The 19,427-nt window shown below is 41.6% G+C and overlaps 1 protein-coding gene and 1 long non-coding RNA gene across 2 annotated transcripts in view; both read left to right on the top strand.

Moving 5' to 3' along the window:
* Nucleotide 1: 1 nt before the first annotated feature.
* Nucleotides 2–19,427, top strand: part of LOC144027154 (ankyrin repeat and MYND domain-containing protein 1-like) — a 25,795-nt gene continuing 6,369 nt past the window's right edge. Inside the window, 11 exon segments of the mRNA XM_077534477.1 lie at nt 2–506; nt 945–1,091; nt 1,181–1,375; nt 7,126–7,367; nt 7,463–7,679; nt 7,797–7,955; nt 8,042–8,160; nt 9,658–10,048; nt 10,136–10,302; nt 10,379–10,550; nt 10,690–11,004. Of these exon segments, the coding sequence (XP_077390603.1) occupies nt 306–506; nt 945–1,091; nt 1,181–1,375; nt 7,126–7,367; nt 7,463–7,679; nt 7,797–7,955; nt 8,042–8,160; nt 9,658–10,048; nt 10,136–10,302; nt 10,379–10,550; nt 10,690–11,004 (2,325 nt within the window). The 5' untranslated portion in view covers nt 2–305.
* On the top strand, nt 12,212–13,784 carry LOC144027157 (uncharacterized). Its single transcript, XR_013285385.1, has 3 exons — nt 12,212–12,507; nt 12,953–13,167; nt 13,439–13,784. It is a non-coding gene; the product is annotated as an uncharacterized LOC144027157 (long non-coding RNA).

Below are 19,427 nucleotides of genomic sequence, written 5' to 3'. Positions count from 1 at the left end.
ACACGACTCAAAATTACTTTTCCTTCACTGTGTGAATGAACAAGGACACCGACACTCAAACGACTGCATTGGTATGCATGCAGTTAAACTGGAGCTCACAGTTTGCGCATGTCCGCACAGGATTCAAATGTAGTTGTCAAGACAACCAGGAAAGTTCCAAATGCGAACCTGAGAGCGAAAAAAAAAAAGAAAGAAAGAAAACTTTCCGAGCGCAAACACAGATTACAAACAAGCACAGTTGATATTGTCTATCCTCGTGTTGTTTCAGGCGTGTTTTTTTTTTCGTCTAAAACAAGAGATTTCAAATGTCAAGTCGACAAGGTGTGACTGCGGGCAGAGGCCAAGATGGTGAAGAGCGGCGGGCAAGGAGTCGCACCAGAGAATTCACTCAGAAGAGACGGCAAGGTTTTGGTGTCCAGGACTTTCTCGACGGCTCCAAATATGAAGGCGAATTTGTCAATGGCCTCAAACACGGCAAGGGCAGGTACACCTGGAAAAATGAAGAGGTAATTACCTTCATGTGTCTCTCTCTCCATTCTACCTTGTATGAGGTCGACTTCATTTTACTCGCTGTCCGCATTTTTTTGTGCTTTCAGATCATATCCTATAGCCTGTGTATTCATAGGGCATTCCGTTTGGTCCATCAGGTTATAAAGCGACCTAATTCAAAACCTGCAGTTTTGTCAGGTTTTATTGCATGTTTTAATGTGGTTATACTCAATCGGCACAGGCCTTTCTTTTTGCCCATTTTATTGTACCAGTTAACCAACAATATTGAAAACCTCTCTGACAATGTCAATTGTGTTATTTCAAAAATATTATAATCATCTTTTGTAGAGGAAGAATATAGTTTACAAGTATACTGTAAAGTAGGCTATGGCTCGCATTAACTTTGTGATTGTGAGTCAGAAGGTAACATCCTTCACCATTTCTCCTGTGTGCAGTTCTATGAGGGCTCTTTCTACAAAGACTACAGGCATGGTGATGGAATGTACTGTTGGCCCACAGGCAACAAATTCATTGGCAAATTCTACCTTAACTGGAGAGAAGGATATGGAAAACATATTTTTCCTGATGGAGCCACATTTAAGGTAACCTGAATGAAATTCACTTTCAGTGGTTGGGGGGTAACCAAGTACAAATACTTCATATGCCAACTCGATCCTCATCTTCTTTTCAGGGTTTGTACCATGCTGACCAGAGGTTTGGTCCAGGTGTGCTTAGTGAGCCATCAGGATGTCAAGATATAGGTCTATGGCATGGGAAGCATCTGATACAAATATGTAACTCCGTACAAGGGAGCTTCAGTCTGAAAAACATAACTGAATACGCTGCCTACTTGGACCAAACTACTGTCTCGTGTTCTCAGATTCAGGTAAAATAACCACCCATAATAAGTTTTAAACGCTGTTAGTAAACATGTGTGAGGTAAAAATGATAACCGGGTTAATTAGTTAAGATTTTGAGCTCATTTTCTCGTCTTAATTACTGAGGATAAGTAATGTTATTTAATTGATTAGTTGTTGATGGCAGAATACGAAATATTATTATTATTATTATTATTATTATTATTATTATTATTATTATTTAAACACTAACATTTAAGGGTCCTATTTTTGCAGACAGCTCTCAGCCGCAAAAACGGGCGCATCTTCATTTTCGTGCTGGAGGAAGTCTAGTTTTTGAGAATTTGACAGACCACGTTAAACCATGCTGTGCATTCTGGCGGACGGAGGGTGTTTTCTTTTACACTTTTTGATTAGATTTCTTTGTGATTTGATTTCTTTTACAGTTTGACAGAAATGTAGACTAGATTTTAGACCAGGTGAAAGCAGGTCTAAGTTGTGGTGCAGGTGGTGTAACGTGATTTTGGCGGCTTTGATTGAGGTACAGGCAGACATTGTATTTGTAAATATGACAACAGCATGCATAAAATGATCTGAATTTTTGGTGAAATTCATTCCTTGAAAGCATTATTATTATCCCAAATTTGGATAATTTATTTGTTTGGAATTTAGGAAGTTAGGAATTTGTTATTGGACAAATTGGTTTTAATAGCTCAAGAAGAGGATGCTTAGTGGCCTGCTGGTTAACATATTTTTATTATGTTAAGACACAATCCTGCATATAACTATTTTGGTGAGTAACTAACATGAAGATTAAAGTGTATGGGACAGCTCAGGACATTTTTTAATATGTTGTTTGGAATGATATAATATACACGACAAAATGAGAGGCTCGTCGAGTCAAAACATATAAAATGAGTATTTCCTTATTTTTAACTTACCCGCGCAAAATCTGTCCCATGGCGCCCTCCCAGTGGCCGAATCGGATATTACATCAGCGGAAGAACGGAAGTCAGCGTCTTTGCTTTGCCACTGCAAGCTTATGACTGCTGTGTGTTTTATCATCAACTGAATTTCTACAATGCCGTCTCGTTGCGTGGCCGGATTTTGTTCTAATCGAAGGGAGGGTGGCGTGAGCCTTTTTCAGTTCCCTCAAGATGCAGCTCTTGGCGAAAAATGGACAAAGCAAGTACAACAGACGAGAGATAAATGGACACCTGACTCCAACGTCAGTGTTGTACAGCGCACATTTCGAGGAAGACTCGTTTGACCCGCTCCCGGCCCTGAAGCTGTCACTTGGCTATAATGTGGGGTAAGAACTACAATCTAGAAAGTTAACAGCACTTATTTTTAGCAGCTCATGTCAAAAATAACCACTGCCAAATTAATATACAGTCAATGAAAAGGTACCAATTTCTAATGAGGAACTGCTAGCTTTCCATTTGTTGTCCATTTTATTTTGTATTATGTATTGTGCTGTGCATATGTGTTGAAGTTAACAACAGCTCAAACTTAGTTTCAGATGGTGGATGAGATGCTTATGGAGTGAGTATGAGTCGAATGAAACTGCTACACAGGCGACATGTTTGGAAGATGATTTGGGTGATGTATCTGGTGTTTGCATCCAAAATGTGAGTACATTTATTGTACATTATACATGATTCATATCACACCAATTTATGGAAAAACAAATTACTCACCCCACCGAGTGTTCAAATGTGTCATGTACATGTAATTTACAAATCTATTGTGCATTTTTCAAAGAATAAAATGGCTGTATAGGTGTAAATATTACCTGGATTCATTACAAATCAACTGAAATATTGCAAGCCTTTTATTGTTTTAATATTGCTGATTATGGGTTACAGTTTAAATATCCTATCTCAAAATATTAGAATATTTCCTCAGACCAAGTAAAAAATAAAAATAAAAAAAAAAGCCATAATATTCTAATTTTCCGAGACGGTCCTGTATTGTGCGCAAAGTCCTGGGGCAGCCAACATTTCATATGTATTTTTTATTTGAAATATCCACATCCACATTTAGAATTCAATCTAATCACAACATTGTGGGAAAAAGCAGAAATAGAAATAAAAGTTAATTCTAATTATTTTGCATATATGTACAACACGATTAAATAATTCAATGGGTATATTATTATGTACAGAATACAGAATATGTGGAGGATCTTAAGAAGATTGTGGAGACCATCTGTCAGGGGGCCAATCTGGATGAGGACACACTCTTTGAAAGCTGCTGCTGGACCAGGAAATGCAGAACGAACGCCGACCACTGTGTGCAGGCTTTCAGAAGCCAGACAAGGCAGAGGCTGTGCGGTCATACAATTCGCACTTTACTTACCGTTAACTTTTTCAGTGGAGTAATAGCTGAGTTTTAGACATGACAATTTCAGACTCGTATATTGGATTTTGTGACCAATTGTAGGAAGCACAATGAGCTACTGCCTTTCGATATTTATTTTTTATTTTTTATTTTTGTGGGAGATGAATCAATGGATAGTTTGACGACTCGCAAGATGCAATTTGTACATTTGTAAAATAAAATTGTAAATTTATAGGCATAGCTGATTGTTCTCTATTTGTTCATTTATAATTTGGATGAAAAGAAAAAGGCATGTATTTCTTTTGTATAATTGCATTTATTTATATCATATTTCGTGGTATCCTTTGTAGTCAATCGATGGAAATGTTCTCCTTTTTACTGATACTACACAAGAAGGAATCGGTAAGCGGTCTGCAAGACTTCCACACTGAGGCACACTGCTTTGAACGTCCAGTGATGGGTGATGCACTGGTTCTGCTGCGCTCCGGACTCTTGACAGCAAACGCTCTCCTTCACTGTTGACATTGCTACACAGTTACCACAGGAACACCTGCAAAGCACAAGCAACTTTTTTTTTTTTTTTTTCCCCAGCCATTTATAACATTTACGAAGAATTTGTTCATTATTTGAGAATTACTTGGATTATGTATTTCAAGCACTTTTGGAGAAAAAAGTGTCATGCATCTGACTGTTATGAGGTCAATCTAATTTCCAAAATGCATGTTGTAAACTTTTTCCATTGTGAATTGAGTCTCACACTGGTTGGCATGAGCCAATGTAAAAGGGGCAGTGGTGGCTTCACTTCTTAGGACAGCGAGTAGGCCTAAGCAGCATTTAGTTTATGGTTTGCATTTTAAGATGGATAAGTTCTATTTTGCTACTACCAATATAAATTAGCTTTTTACTATAACAAGCATAATAATTTGAGTGTATTGGACTAAACCAAGCTACATTTTGGCCACAAAGCGTTTGCTATTTCGCCCATACAAAAATATAAACAGCATTGTTAGTCGATAATTTCCTTTTAAAATGAAGAGTAAGATTTACCATTCTGTGTTCTGGAGCCTGCCGATGTCGTCCTCTACCTCGACAGTTTGAAACTGGTCACAGCCACCTTCATCGTAACGCAGACGACCGGACACAGTTGCACCAGCACCTTCATCAAGAAAAGGCTCAAACCCATACAGCTGGATACATTCCTGGGCTGAAATATCTTCGTCTGAAGACTGCTTGTGTAGTCGGGGATGTCAAATTCCAACTACACTTGATAGCGAGTCAGAAAGCCCCTTACTTTCCGTGTAGTTCTCCATATCCTCGTATTGTTTTCGCCAACTTCCGTACTCGCGGTGACGTCACGAGTGTCCAGGCTCGAAAAAAGGGGGCGTCGCCAGTAAGCTGCCATGTTTTGGAAATTCACGATAAATATCTCATTTTTACAAGCACTTGTCATTGCGTTTTTAACACAGTAATCATTGAAATCATATTATTTGTACGTGTACTCTTTAAAAAAAAATACTTTTAGGGTGACTTTTTTTCGTGTCCCATACACTTTAAGAAAATGAATATCTGGTCACGGCTTAAGAGTCCTCGTCGCAGTCTGGGTCCTGCGTCCTCATGTATCCACCTCGGACTCCATAAATAAACTGTGGCAAATTTGGACATGCCTTCGGTTAATTTGAGCTCAGCTGCACGTGAGTCCGGTGGGAACGGAACTGGAACTGCAGAGTCTGTTACACACTCGTGAATCTGCAATCGTCCAATCAGCAGCCATCAGCAGGAATGACGGAACATTTGCTCAGGGCCCGTCTCCATGGAAGCAGAAGCCTGGGCTTCAGGTGGAGGAGTGGAACCGTCACTTACCTTTGGTTCCGGTTGGCGTGGGTTCGATCCTCCGCCAGGGAGAGGCCCATGTATGTGGCCTACAAGAAGTAGGGCACGTGTGTGAGTGGGTATATATATATATATTTTTTTTAAATGGAAGCAGAAGCCTGATTTGAAGGCTAGAATAGAAAGGCCGCGTGAATTTGGATACTGCTGTGCAGTCGAGGCATGCCGGTTATGTCATGTGGCTGTCAAACTCCTTTGAAGGGATACTTCACTTATTTTGTCCATTATAGCAATAAAAAGTTAATATTTTGTCTGTAATTAATTTGATACTTTCATTATTTTTTCACATACAAATAGTACCTTTAAAAACACATTTTGCAACTTGCTATCGACTGAAAATGACATCACAAGGGCCCAGGTAACCAATCACAGCCCACCTGTTTTCTAGGTTTGGTCATGTGACATTCACAAGCTGAGCTGTGATTGGTTACCTGAGCCCTTGTGATGTCATTTTCAGTCGACAGCAAATTGCAAAATGTGTTTTAAAGGTACTAATTGTAGATTAAATTCAAGATCAAATTTATTATAGGCAAAATATTAATGTTTGACTGCCAAATATGGCTAAATAAGTAAAGTATCCCTTTAAGGATGCAGCCGACGAATTTGGACACAGCCCCAGTACTTGAGCCCTTAGGTAGGCACTGTGATATCATTTTCAGTCGACAGCAAGTGGCTATTTAATGCAAGATGGCTGCCCCCTGAAATGATGGTCCAAAAAAGCAAGATTAATCACAATGCCATGTTTAGAATAGAGGGAGCGCATACAGTATTAAGTAATACATAATATTGCAAAATTTGACAAATGTTTGACTTGACTTTCCTTTCAAAAGAAAAAAAAATCCTCACTGTCACCGTCCAAATATTTCTCCATTTAATTTCTATGTGCTGCTTTTGATTTGTACTATTGTTTTTAAGGCAACTCATGTAAATAATCTAAAGTATGCCACATTCTTAATTAGGGATGACAATGAGGGCAATATTGTGATATTGTGAATTTGTGATATTAAAACTGCCACAATATCGTCGTTGTCATGTTCACAATGTTCAAAAGGACACATCTGTTAAAAAAAAAGTCAGGTTGATTTCCATTTGTGCAGTTCTAGTGGCCGTCTAGTGGCTAGTTTATTAGTGCAATTTAATTTTCATTAGGGATGTTTTGGCCCTTCTATGTTTAAAATCTATGCTAATCGTCAGATGAAGGGGAAACTAATTTGCTTGTGAAGCGATCAATCTGTACTTGCATTAGCAAGGAAGTGCCTCAATATTGTTATTAGAGAGTGTAGGTGGTTTATATGCATTGCTGTTATGTACAAAAGCACAATATTATGCTTTTTTTTGGCTTTTTTTTTAGTATGAGCTCTTTTAAAAAAAAAATATTGTCATCTTTTTAAAATATCGCCAACCTCCCCACAATATCGTGATAATCGTCGAATCATGACCTTCATATCGTGATAATATCGTATCGTGATGTTTGGACATCCCTATTCTTAATTTAACTTTAGATGGTAGTTTTCCCATTCAACTCACTTCAATGTTTCCACTCCTTTAGACAGAGAAAGATGACAATTTGCTGCTCTATGATGACAATACTATACTCCTTTCCGGGATTGAGAATTATTCCACCGATGGAGACCACCTTCCATTGCCCTCGGATACTAGAAGAGCGCTTGAGCAGCATTTTTTCGGCCAGCTGTGGGAACCTGATCCTCAGCAGTATGAAGGCCACAAACAAGATCCACTATCCACTCTGCCATTACCGACCAAAATGCGGTGTCATATTCAAAAACACAGGTAACTTGTTTGTACACAATACTGTATTTACAAAAAGGAAAACCAGCATAAAAACTGTTTTGAAAGTGAAATATGTCTTGCAATTTGTGTCTTAGGCAACAAGCTGAAACTTTGGACTGGGATGTAGCAGAAGTTCTTTCATTAAGAAGGGATTGTTTCGGTCCTAAAGGACCTTTGGAAGTAACATCAGAACTGTTGATCCAAGAGGCATCCAGAGGAGAACGTCAGGCTGTGTTAAATATCCTCCTGGATGGCCTTGTTCACCCTGACGTCGCAGATTCTCAGGGACATACCGCTTTGATTGCTGCTGTGGTCAAATCAACTTATTTTTCTTTTTTATTTTCTTTATTGCTTTTCTTTTCAAATTAGCTGCTTATTTTCTGATTGTAAATTGTGCTGACAAGTGTTGTTATTTTTTGTGTTCTCCAGGTAAACTGCCATGATGATGTAATCCACCTATTGTTAGACATGGGTGCTGATATTGACAAGCTGAATTGTGAGGGATTGTCAGCCTTGTCTGTGTGTCATGTCCTCTACTATCCTTTTCAGCCTGTCGACTTGCTTTCTGGACCGAGAGCCCAAACACAGGTACCAATCATCCTTTTTTTTTTTTTTTTTAAACAGGCATTTGTCAATGTAACAACTCGGTCTATAACTGAGCCATGTTTCGTCAGGGTTTGATGTCATATTGTGGAAACCCACCTCAGACCAGCCCACAGGACTTCGCTACAGACTCATCTAGCCAAAAGTCAAATTCTACTGTTTTGACCAACTGGGATATTACATCTGATCAGTAGGCATATAACATTTTTGCATTTTTGACAACCTACATTTGAGTGCATGGCCCTCAAACGTTTTATATTAATTAAGTAATATTTACAGTGGCTCTTTAATAATCTAGTATTGTACCACCATAACCAAAAATAAAATAATGGCAACCGATGCTAACGCTAACAGCTAGCTACTAGCTACGAAAAATGCTGTATCATACAATGATGGCGTAATTAACTTGCGGTTTCTTCGCGTCCTACCTAATAATATACTTTCGGGGTGGCATTATGATAATAATGGTAGAAAATATGTCATTTCAATAAAAACATCGATAAAGCTAAAATGTCAAAGGGAAGTAGTCAAAAATTATTATTATTATTCTTATTATTATTATTATTCTTATTATTATTATTATTATTATTATTATTATTATTATTAGTAGTAGTAGTAGTAGTCCAAAAATAATAAAAATAAATAAATAAATAAAAAAAAACACACACAAAAAAAACGGTTGGGTAGTGATCATCAAAATTCATCAAGCCACTGTACTAAGGAACGTTTTGCACTTAAAATGTTAAAACAAACAAACAAACAAACAAACAAACAAAAAAACTGCGATTGGCTGGCAACCAATTCAGGGTGTACCCCGCCTACTGCCCAAAGCCAGCTGAGATAGGCTCCAGCACCCCCCCCCCCCCGCGACCCTTGTGAGGAATAAGCGGTCAAGAAAATGGATGGGTGGATGTTTAAAAAAAAAAAAAAAAAAAAAGCCTACATTAAAAAAAAAAAAAAAGTTTAAAAATAAACAGTTCTAAAAGATGAATGCCATTATACTGATCGCTGTTCTTGACTTAACAAGTGCTTAGTGGATTTTAAAAAAGTTGTTAAAAAAAAAAGTAGTAATAATAATATATAACATTATGAACAGTTTGAACATTCAATTCTGTGCCACTAGAGGGAGCCAGCGTACCACTAATGGTACTACTAACTTGTAGTACCACTACGAATCACTGTACTGACTAGTTAATGAGTCTACTTAACAATGTTATTTCAGGCCAAAGTAAGTTTGTGTGTGCGTGTGCCTTTGTCTTTGCTACATTGTGGGGCCCATACGCTCGTGTTTTTCCAGGTTTAACTACCATTGTGGGGACCGACTTGAAATTGTGGGGACATTTTGGTGGTCCCCACAAGTTCAGACCTCTTTTTGAGGGCCAAGACTTGGTTTTAGAGATTAGGTTTGAACTGGGATATGGTTCAAGTTAGGGTAAGGAATAGGGGTAGACAATCATTTTTGATGGTTGAGGTTAGGGAAAGGCATTATGTCAATGAGGAGTCCCCACGATGATACAAAGGCGTGTGTGTGTGTGTGTGTGTGTGTGTGTGTGTGTGTGTGTGTGTGTGTGTGTGTGTGTGTGTGTGTGTGTGTGTGTGTGTGTGTGTGTGTGTGTGTGTGTCTACAACAAGCAGATACTTTTATTTTAATATGTACATATTTTTTTACTTTTTTTTTTTCCTTCAGAATAAAAAGGGAATTATCAGGCCACATCATCTTTCATCACAGCAGCTGCAGTGAACTTTCCATTGTCCTGAATGATCATAGCACCCCTGTAGAAGATTCACAATTAACGGAAAGGAACAGAGAAGACATTCTTGAAACTAACAAGTTGAGAAACAGAAAGGATGTGGCACATAGTACAAATAGTAGAGAGGTGCGAGCAATAGATAGACAGGAAGATGCAGAATCCAGCAAGGATGGTGGCCAAATGACATTGAGAACTTTGAGAAACAAGGAAGACAAAATGAATCAGGAAGAGAAGATGCTCTTTTCAGAGAGCTCCGTACAGGTGGAGGATAGTCACATTTTACTGGGCCATGTGAAGTGGAAGGATTATTTATCTCGTAGTATTAAGGTGTGCAGCACAAATATCTGTTCTTTCCTATATTTGACAGCTGATAGGTCTTGATTTTGTATTTTTTTTTATCTCATATCTGGGCAGCAGGACGGTTGTAAAAAAATTACCCCAGCACAATCCATGAACAGCTGCAGCATGGAGGTGACGGAGGAAATTCTCCAGGTGGCAGCTGAAGCTCTGAGCCACACTGGGTTGCCCCAGCATTCCGATGCTCAGGAGACAGTGCGCAGAATGGCTGCCATGAAGTTTGAGTATGTTTGGTTCGTCTCTACTTTTTCCTCTGTTTGTATCTTATAAATATGTATTTGTATGCGTTTGTGGGACCAGGCACCGTGTTCGTTTGAACACACTGAAGCTACTGTTGGACCGGGGTGCTGACCCCAATGCTTCAATAGTCCCCTTACCTGTCCTCTTTTTGGCCATTATGGCAGCCGATATCGAGACTGTCAGGAGACTTCTTCTGTGTGGAGCTCAAACGGATGTTTGTCTTTCACCTGAGGTACCAAATCACATGATTACCAAGATTTTGTTTTATTAGAAATGGCAACACTTGTCACCAACTTATGCCTCCTTTTTTGCCCTGCACTCGCCCATTTCCACAGATAATGTAGTCAGCTAACTTTTTCACTGTGTTTTAGAGGAGAGGCCTTTATCCACTACATGTGGCTGCGGCACTGCCGGGCCCAGAAGGTCCCAAAATTACAGAATTGCTTCTGCATGCTTTAGCTGACCCAGACGCACAAGCATGTGACTGTCCTGAAATCCGTGAACAATATAAGGTGTGTATATTCATCTGTTTGTAGTTCAATTGATAGAATTATTAATTACATCTGATTGTTTTGCAGGTGTCCACGATGGCAAGAAAATCACGGAGCACCACTGAGAAGCCATTTCCTGAAGAAGGAGGCCGGACAGCTCTACATGTGGCCTGCCAGAGAGAAACTGATCTCTGTGTGAGTACTAACAATACAGAAGTGTCACAGAATGACCAAATATGCACACAAACATGTGTAGCACTTGGGGTTGGATGAAGACACTTGAGAGAGAGAGTGTACTTTCGATGTCTTTAATCGCGCATATGCACTGCAACACACGAGACACGACATGACCACGCCATTCTCACAGAAGGCATTAACTGACTAGTTTACACAACAAGGGACGAGTAAAAAGTACAAAAATAAAGTTACATGAAGCCCATATGTAAATAATTAGCGCTTACCTGCAACACACGAGACACGACATGACCACGCCATTCTCACGGAAGGCATGAACTGACTAGGACCTGTGAGGACCCCTTAGCTGCCTACGCCCGCCTGCATGGATTCCCAACTGTCTCCTGACGAAAAGTGTTAATGTCTATGTAAGTCCAACATAAATTCGGCAACATGAAAGAATTACAACAAAAAAAATAATATACACATACAATATGAAGTGGGCGGTATTATACCATACTGCAAAAATACTGCTTATCCCACACATGCAAGCCTTGTTCGTAACATTTTTCCTGGTTTTCCTTTTTTTTTTTTTTTACGCCCGACTGCTTTGGATGGGTTTTGGATTTCTGCTTTTCACGTATGTATAATAAGATTTTTGTTTGTTTGTTTGTTTGCGTTGAGTCTCTGAGCCCAATTAAGTCACTTTGGGAGGAGGACCTGGCTCTGCTGATGGCTGAGGAGGAATGGTCAGAGATTTTTAAGACGGGTATATTAATCCTCCTCTGTCTGCACGTGCAGTTGTATTCAATATAAAAATTATACGCCCTATCATTTACACTAAGGCTCGAATGGTTAATATTTGTGACAACATAAGCCCAACCTGTGATAGATGCTAACAGTTTCCTGCATACTTAATTCACACACTCTGCTTTTGACACTCTATCAGTGGTGGTTGGAAAAAAAAATGTAACCAAATGTTTGACTAAACTGTTTGCGGTTGCCTTTTTGCCATTTGCCTTCCTTGCCTAAATCTAAAAAGGATATGATAGCTTTCGCTACTCTGCGAGCCAGGAGATTAATTGTAATTATAGAAATCACTGTTACCGCCTTGCCACACCCACAGGATCAGAGAGACACTTTATTTTCTCCAATTAGAGAAAATTAGACTGTCCTTAATCATATATTGAACTGTAAAGCACGTCATGAGAGAAAAAACTCTTATAGGTCGCTTGCACATGTCGTCACTTCCGCCTCGGATTTCTCGTAGTCGCCATGCTGGGTGGCCTCCATTTACGTAGCGATTCGGTCTAACACGTATCTATCACGTTTGTTGTCTGCGTTTAAAATGGTACATTGTTGCTGCATCGTTGGCTGTTCGAACAAAGCCAAGGGGGAAAATGGTCGGCCTTTCTTCCGAATTCCGAAAGTAATTAGGAACCAGGGCCTGGAGACAGAGGAGTGCGGACTCCGGAGGGAAGTCGTTACTTTGGGCTCGTGTGTGCAGCGATCACTTTGTGAGCGGTAAGCTTGTTTACCTTTATTTAATTTAATGCATGAGGATTAATAACGTTTCGACCGCCCATATATGGGCAAGTTGCTTATTTTTTGGATTCATGAGCAAGCAAGTTCGGTAGTACAAGCTCGCTAGCGGACGTTAGCCGAAAGCTAACATCGAACATTTTCACCCAAGTAGTGCCAGTGCAAAGTGTTTACTGCTGAAATTGGATTGATTAGTCTTGGGCTTTTAATGCCGATAACATGTTTTTTGGTGGCAAAATGTAAACTTGGAAAAAAAAGAGACAGAAGGGGCTGATGCAAGAAAACAGACCCCCGGGGGTGATGCAAGAAAACAGACCCCCGGTAGCCTACACATCATGCTAAAGAACTTATTCACGGCCACCCTACTGCGGTAAAATAACCAGTCTTTCCATATTTTATTTGTTTATATATTTGTTTATTTTAACAGGTCGCCCTGCGCCCGTTTTTCTGTCCAATCATCCCGACTGGGCTCCAACATTAAAGTTGGGTCCCAAGTTACAACATCTATGTCTCAGATATGAACGTGCACAGGAGAGACAAGCAAAGAAAAGACGACTCGAAGTGGCAGAGATTGTTGCAGTTATGCAGCCAGATGGCTCCAGTAACCTGTACCCTCAAGTACTGCTGACATCATTGACTCTGGTATGCCACTCAGAATTCATTACATGATATATTGTATGCATGAGTGAATGTATGTGTTTGTTTGTGTGTGTACACGCACCTTATATTTTAGAGACATTTGGAAGTGTTTATAGAAATAAGTATTTGCCTGTAGCAATGTTCATACATTAAAAAATGCAACAAAATGTGTACATTTCTTTTACACTGACAAAAAAACTATACTACTTTACTATATTAAACCTATTACTGGTACCGTATTTTTTTGTGATTTTTTATTTATTTTTTTCTTTAGGGATCTCATGCCACACCGACTTGATTGCCAATGACATGATAGAAACGAAGGCGAGCATCAAAGCATTGGAGGAGGACAACATGCGACTGTTTGTTTGGCGCTAATAAAGGCAGCGTTTATACAAATTCTATTGTTGGGTTTGTTTACAAAGCTATACATAATACAAATGACAGGATTTGACTCAATGTGCAATATGGTCCCTCTTAAAGTAATGGCATAAATCTCTATTATTTCTAAAAGCACAAAAAATGAAGTGAATAATGATTAGATGTAGTAATTTCAGGGTTAAAAATTGAACTGTTAATTAATGTAGTTTATTTTAGCACAGGTGCCTACCATCCTGAGATGACGGTATGATGTAATGTTGATGGGGTACGCAATGACTTTCATTATGCTATGTACAGAGGAAAAAGTTGCTCTCTTTTAAATTTGTTTAATGTAAGACAAGTTCCAGTACTGTGTTACAGTTTTCCCAATAATCCTTGTTTCACACTTGTCACAAAACCACTGTCCTTTTGGCAGTCTAGATTGGCACACTTCAAGTGATATTTGATTTTACAATCTGCTGCAGCACAAAAAACTACTTTATTCCGCATCTTTGAAGTACATGAGCAAGTGGTAGGTGACAGCGGCTGAGCAGGAACACTGGAAGTCCACTGCTGATCTAGTAAATGCTCTCCCGAGCAGTTCAGGTAAGGAGGGGATTTTGGGAAAAAAAACCTCTGGCTTTTCCAACTGTCCAAAACGAGCGATCTGGGTGGACTCGCTCAATCACACTTTGTCCACACCACAAAGTCGCAGAAGTCCGTCCAGTTAAACTCATCTGTGCCTGAATCTGAAAATATTACAAACATTGTAATGAAAATATGAAACATAGAATTAAATAAGAAACTACAAAAAGTAAAGCCATACATACCTGGTAATACTATTGGTGTTGTCGTGACAAGTGATGGGAATTGTTGCCATCTGGCACCAGACAGAAATTGGGTGTTGTGACAGCCTCCTTAACCGTGAGATCATAAGAAAAGCTGTCAGTATGCTCAGTAGTTACCATGAACACGTTTTATTGTACTGGAAACTGAAACTAAAAATACGTCCTCTGAGAGTGGTTAACCTTAACCATTTAGAATAAGTTGATTAAGTAACATGTAACTAGTGAAAGGGTAGCATTAAATTTAATTAAGCCACGGGGAGGCTGTGCATACAGTTACTTTTTATTCTTATACGCTCTGCCATATTTGCCTGTTATAAAATTATTAGAAAAACCACATCAGGTAAAGCCAGCTGTGCATGTAAACACAATGATAACAGGAAGCCTGAGAACAAATCAACATTTTTGTGTGCAGAATTACCAACACCATGTGGTTTACTTACGTGCAACAGCAACCGTTTCTTCTGATGCGATGTTAAAGTTTACACTCTGTATCCACCCGCTTACAAAATAATTGTAAGCCTCCAGGGATTTGTTGGCGTGTTATGGAGCATGTTGTCAACACGAGGTAGTGAAAAATGTCCAGAGAAGTCACATTTGGCCAGCAAGCTTTCTCCGTCAAAAAAAAATCACCCTTGGTCAGGACGTAATTAGGATCAATCCCGCCACACAGAGACACCTTCTGCCTGTATCGTTGTTTTTGATCTTCCGGTAAATCGTGAAAATACTGCGAAAATTACATCAGGTTGATAAGCTACCGTGTAACTCGCGAGTGTACCTTGTGAACCGGCGGACACCCAATATGGCGCCCGAAGGAAAAACTCCCATGATGCATTACGATGTGCAAGCGACCTATTACTTAATAATATTTAACTACTGATTCTTCTATGAATAGGCCTACAATGTCAGACATTTTTATAGTCCTAGGACAAACGTGATAAAATAAGAGTTCTAACTTTTAGTTTTTTGTTTTTTGTGTTTTACCTGTCCAGCAAGGTTGAAGTAGGAGTGGTTAACGCTTTTACTGCCACACATTAAAAAAAAAAACTTTAATACTACAAAGGCTTTGATCATTTACATGCATCCTTGAAAACGTTCTGTGTCATCAAATTTCATACACTTTGAGACCATTGAAAAAGAGATTCAATGCTGCCATCTTCTGGCTATAGATAGTGAGGGTTTTTGATTTCACAACTCATTGACCAGGCAGCACATGCTGCACTTAAGCCTGATTTATGCCTCCACGTAATGACCGGCGTAGATCACATGATCTACGCGAGCCATGAATTTTAAGTGCCGCATAGTTTCTATTCATGGAGTAAAGTTTTGCCCCCCCAGATAGTTTCCGTGAAGGCAACTGTTTGGCGGCGCAAATCGACTTCCTGCTCGGAGACCACGGCTGTGCATGTGGATATGTGCCTGGGACAAGAAGCGGACAACAACAACAACAAAAACAAAAACAAAAAACAAAACAAACAAAAAAACAAAACAAAAAACTGTTGTGTTTTGGCGAGTTTACGGCCAACACCGGTGCAAATTGGCAATAAATAATTGCCACGGTGATGAGCCGACTCTCCCCCCGGCTTTGTTTTGTGTTTCTGAATTAAATTGAACTTCCTGAATTGGTCATAAAATGCAGAGGAATCTCCACTCTGTGGCGTCCCAGCCGTTGCGACAGCCCGACTTGAGTGAAACTACAGCAGACACCGATGTCTATTGTGATGTCTATTGCGCACAAGTTGGAAGGCAAACGCACGAGCGGAGCTCCGCCGTGACGTCTCCGCGTGAGCCTCAAGCATAAGTATACTGAGGCCTTTAGACGGTGAATTGCCCATTGATAAAAGAACAAAACAAAACAAAACAAAAAAAACGTAGTTGACATCCTTTAATGTTTATGGCGGCATACATCGTGATTTTACTAATCGTTATTAAACGTTTTTGGCAGTCAAAGAGTTAATCAGCCGCTCAACTGAATTTGGGAGCTTATGGGGTCATTTCTTGAATTTGGACCGATCTGCAACTCCCATCTCATATGTCCAACTTTGAGTAGCATTTTAATGTAAGGAAAGGTGCTATATAAATAACGTTTGATTTGATTTGATCTGACTGAGATGGTTTGGATATTTAGAAATGTTTTTTTTTTTTTTTTTTTTTTTTTTTTTTTGCCATGATGGGGGTCATATGCCACCACTTTGATTTTGGAAGCCTTTTGCTTTCTGTTGTAGTTTATTCTGATCTGACTGATTTGCCTGTTGCTGTTTGGTTGCGTATATTGTTGCTTTATTTCATTTGTGGTTGCTTTTTGTCACGCCGCCACGCTGGTGGCGGATCATGCTTTTAGTTTGTAACCATTTTTCCTGTTTTATTTTGAAGTCATTAACCACCCTCTCACCTCAGGTCACTTGCCCTTCCTCCTGCACAGTTAATCACCGGTCCACGCCCATGATTGTCTCCACCTGCTACCAATCACCCCGTCCATAAAAGCCATCATCCACCACCTACAGTTTGCCGAAGTGTCACAACCCGTGCATGGAAGCGTCTTCACAGTCATTGAGTCACAGTCCTTGGTTTTGCCTTGCCTTGCCTTGCCTTGCCTTGCCTTGCCTTGCCTTGCCTTGCCTTGCCTTGCCTTGCCTTGGCTTGCCTTGCCTTGCCTTGCCTTGCCTTGCCTTGCCTTGCCTTGCCTTGCCTTGCCTTGCGCCTTGCGCCTTGCGCCTTGCGCCTTGAGTTTGCCCCTTGGTTTCCTCCCTAGCCTTTTGTTGTCCCCGTTTTTGAGTGCCCTTTTTGCCTCTCCAGTTTGGAGCTCTTTTTGTTCAGCGTTTTGTCCCTCTGTAAGAGGAGTTTTCTGTTCGTGCGAAATAAACTGCAGCCTTTTGTGGCCAACTATTTACCTGCGCCTGAGTCCTCCCCTCTCTCGTCGTGTCAGCACACTTCGGCCAGAATGGACTCAGCAGGAAAGTTGGAGGCTGCACTGCGGAACCAGGCAGTCCACCTGACTCACCAGGAGGAGTTCCAGCAAGCCATGACCACCCAGATGGAGTCAGGCAAGGTCAGCGCGGTACGGGATTGGCCTACGCCAGAATCACGGAAAAAGGTTCAACAATTCCTGGGCTTCGCCAATTTTTACCGCCGCTTCATTCAGAACTTTAGCACCATTGCTGCACCACTACACGCCTTGACCTCTCCGCAGGTGCGTTTCTGCTGGACCCCTGAAGCCAACGCCGCATTTAAAGAACTCAAGCAGCGTTTCACTGAGGCGCCGATACTCAAAGTCCCCGATCCAAGACGCCAGTTTGTGGTCGAGGTGGATGCCTCCAATCTCGGGATCGGAGCCGTCCTATCACAACGCTGTCAGGAGGATGGCAAGGTTCATCCTTGCGCATTTCTGTACCGGAAACTGTCCAAGGCTGAGCGCAACTACAGTGTTGGCGACCGTGAACTTCTGGCGGTCAAAGTCGCCCTCGAGGAATGGAGGCATTGGTTGGAGGGCGCAGAACACCCATTCATCTGGACTGACCATCGGAACTTGGAATATTTACGCCAGGCCAAGAGACTAAACCCCCGACAGGCCAGATGGTCCTTATTTTTTAACAGATTCTCCTTCTCTTTGACCTTCAGGCCGGGAAGCCGGAACATCAAGGCAGACGCATTATCTCGAGTCCATGATCCTGATTCCACGAAGACCGAGCCCATCCTTCCCAAGGACTGCGTGATAGGAGCAATGGCATGGCGAATTGAGGAGGACGTCAAGGAGGCCCTCAAGAATACGAGTCCACCCAAGGAATGCCCACCACGATGGCTTTTTGTCCCAGATAACCTGCGATCCCTGGTGATTCATTGGGCACACACTTCTCGTGTATCTTGTCACCCAGGAACCCGCAGAACCCTGTTTGCCATCGCCCGGAGGTTCTGGTGGCCGTCTATGGAGGGCTCCGTGCGGGACTACGTCAAAGCCTGCCCAGTATGTGCCAGGAACAAGGCCTCAAATCAACCCCGGATGGGCCTTCTCCAACCACTTCCAATACCTTCAAGACCCTGGGCCGAGATATCCCTGGACTTTGTCACCGGACTTCCTGTATCACACGGTAAAACCGTCATACTCACAGTTGTCGATCGCTTCTCCAAAATGGTCCGATCCATCCCATTAGCCAAGTTACCATCAGCCAAGAGAACAGCGGAAATCATGATGGACCAAGTGTTCCGGGTCCATGGCTTTCCTCGCCACATCGTGTCCGACCGTGGACCTCAATTTGTCTCCCAGTTTTGGAGGGAATTCTGCAGAGCCCTAGGAGCAAAGGCGAACCTAACCTCCGGATACCACCCAGAGGCCAATGGGCAAGCAGAACGGCTCAACCAGCAGCTTGAGACAGGACTCCGGTGCCTGGTCTCCCAAAACCCCTCTTCATGGAGCAAAAATCTGGTATGGGTCGAGCTCGCACATAATTCTCTGCCCACGTCTGCCACAGGTATCACGCCCTTCAAATGCGTCGTGGTTACGATCCACCCTACATCGCTGACCTTGAAGACGAAGCATCTGTCCCCTCGGTCCACGCCATGATCCGCAGGTGTCGCCGAATCTGGTCGGCAGCCCGACAGGCTCTTCAACGTCAAGGGGACAGAGTAAAGAGGGCTGCTGACCGGAAGAGGAGACCCGCACCTCCGTACCAGCCAGGTCAACGGGTCTGGTTGGCGACCAAAAATCTATACCTCAGGGTACCATGCCCGAAGTTAGCCCCAAGATTTGTGGGCCCTTTCCCCGTTTCAAAGACCATAGGTCCTGCTGCCATGCGCCTTCGCCTGCCTCGATCCCTCCGCTTCCACCCCACGTTTCACGTAAGCCAAGTCAAGCCGGTCCAGGACAGTCACCTGGTCCCGCCCGAACCTGCACTGCCGCCTCCGGAAATGGAGGGTGGCCCAGTGTACAAGGTCAGGAAACTGTTGAATGTCTGAAAGCGGGGCCGGGGATGTCAATCGTAGTTACGGACTGGGTCATCTGGAGGGGCAGGCCAATTCCCGGTGGGCCGTCCTATATTTTGGGCCAGGCAAGAGCCCACATAT

This window comes from Festucalex cinctus, chromosome 10 (genome assembly GCF_051991245.1).
Source record: "Festucalex cinctus isolate MCC-2025b chromosome 10, RoL_Fcin_1.0, whole genome shotgun sequence".
NCBI classification, from domain to species: domain Eukaryota; kingdom Metazoa; phylum Chordata; class Actinopteri; order Syngnathiformes; family Syngnathidae; genus Festucalex; species Festucalex cinctus.
The sequence above is the reverse complement of the archived record's forward strand: the minus strand, read 5'-3'. Positions and strand labels throughout refer to the sequence as shown.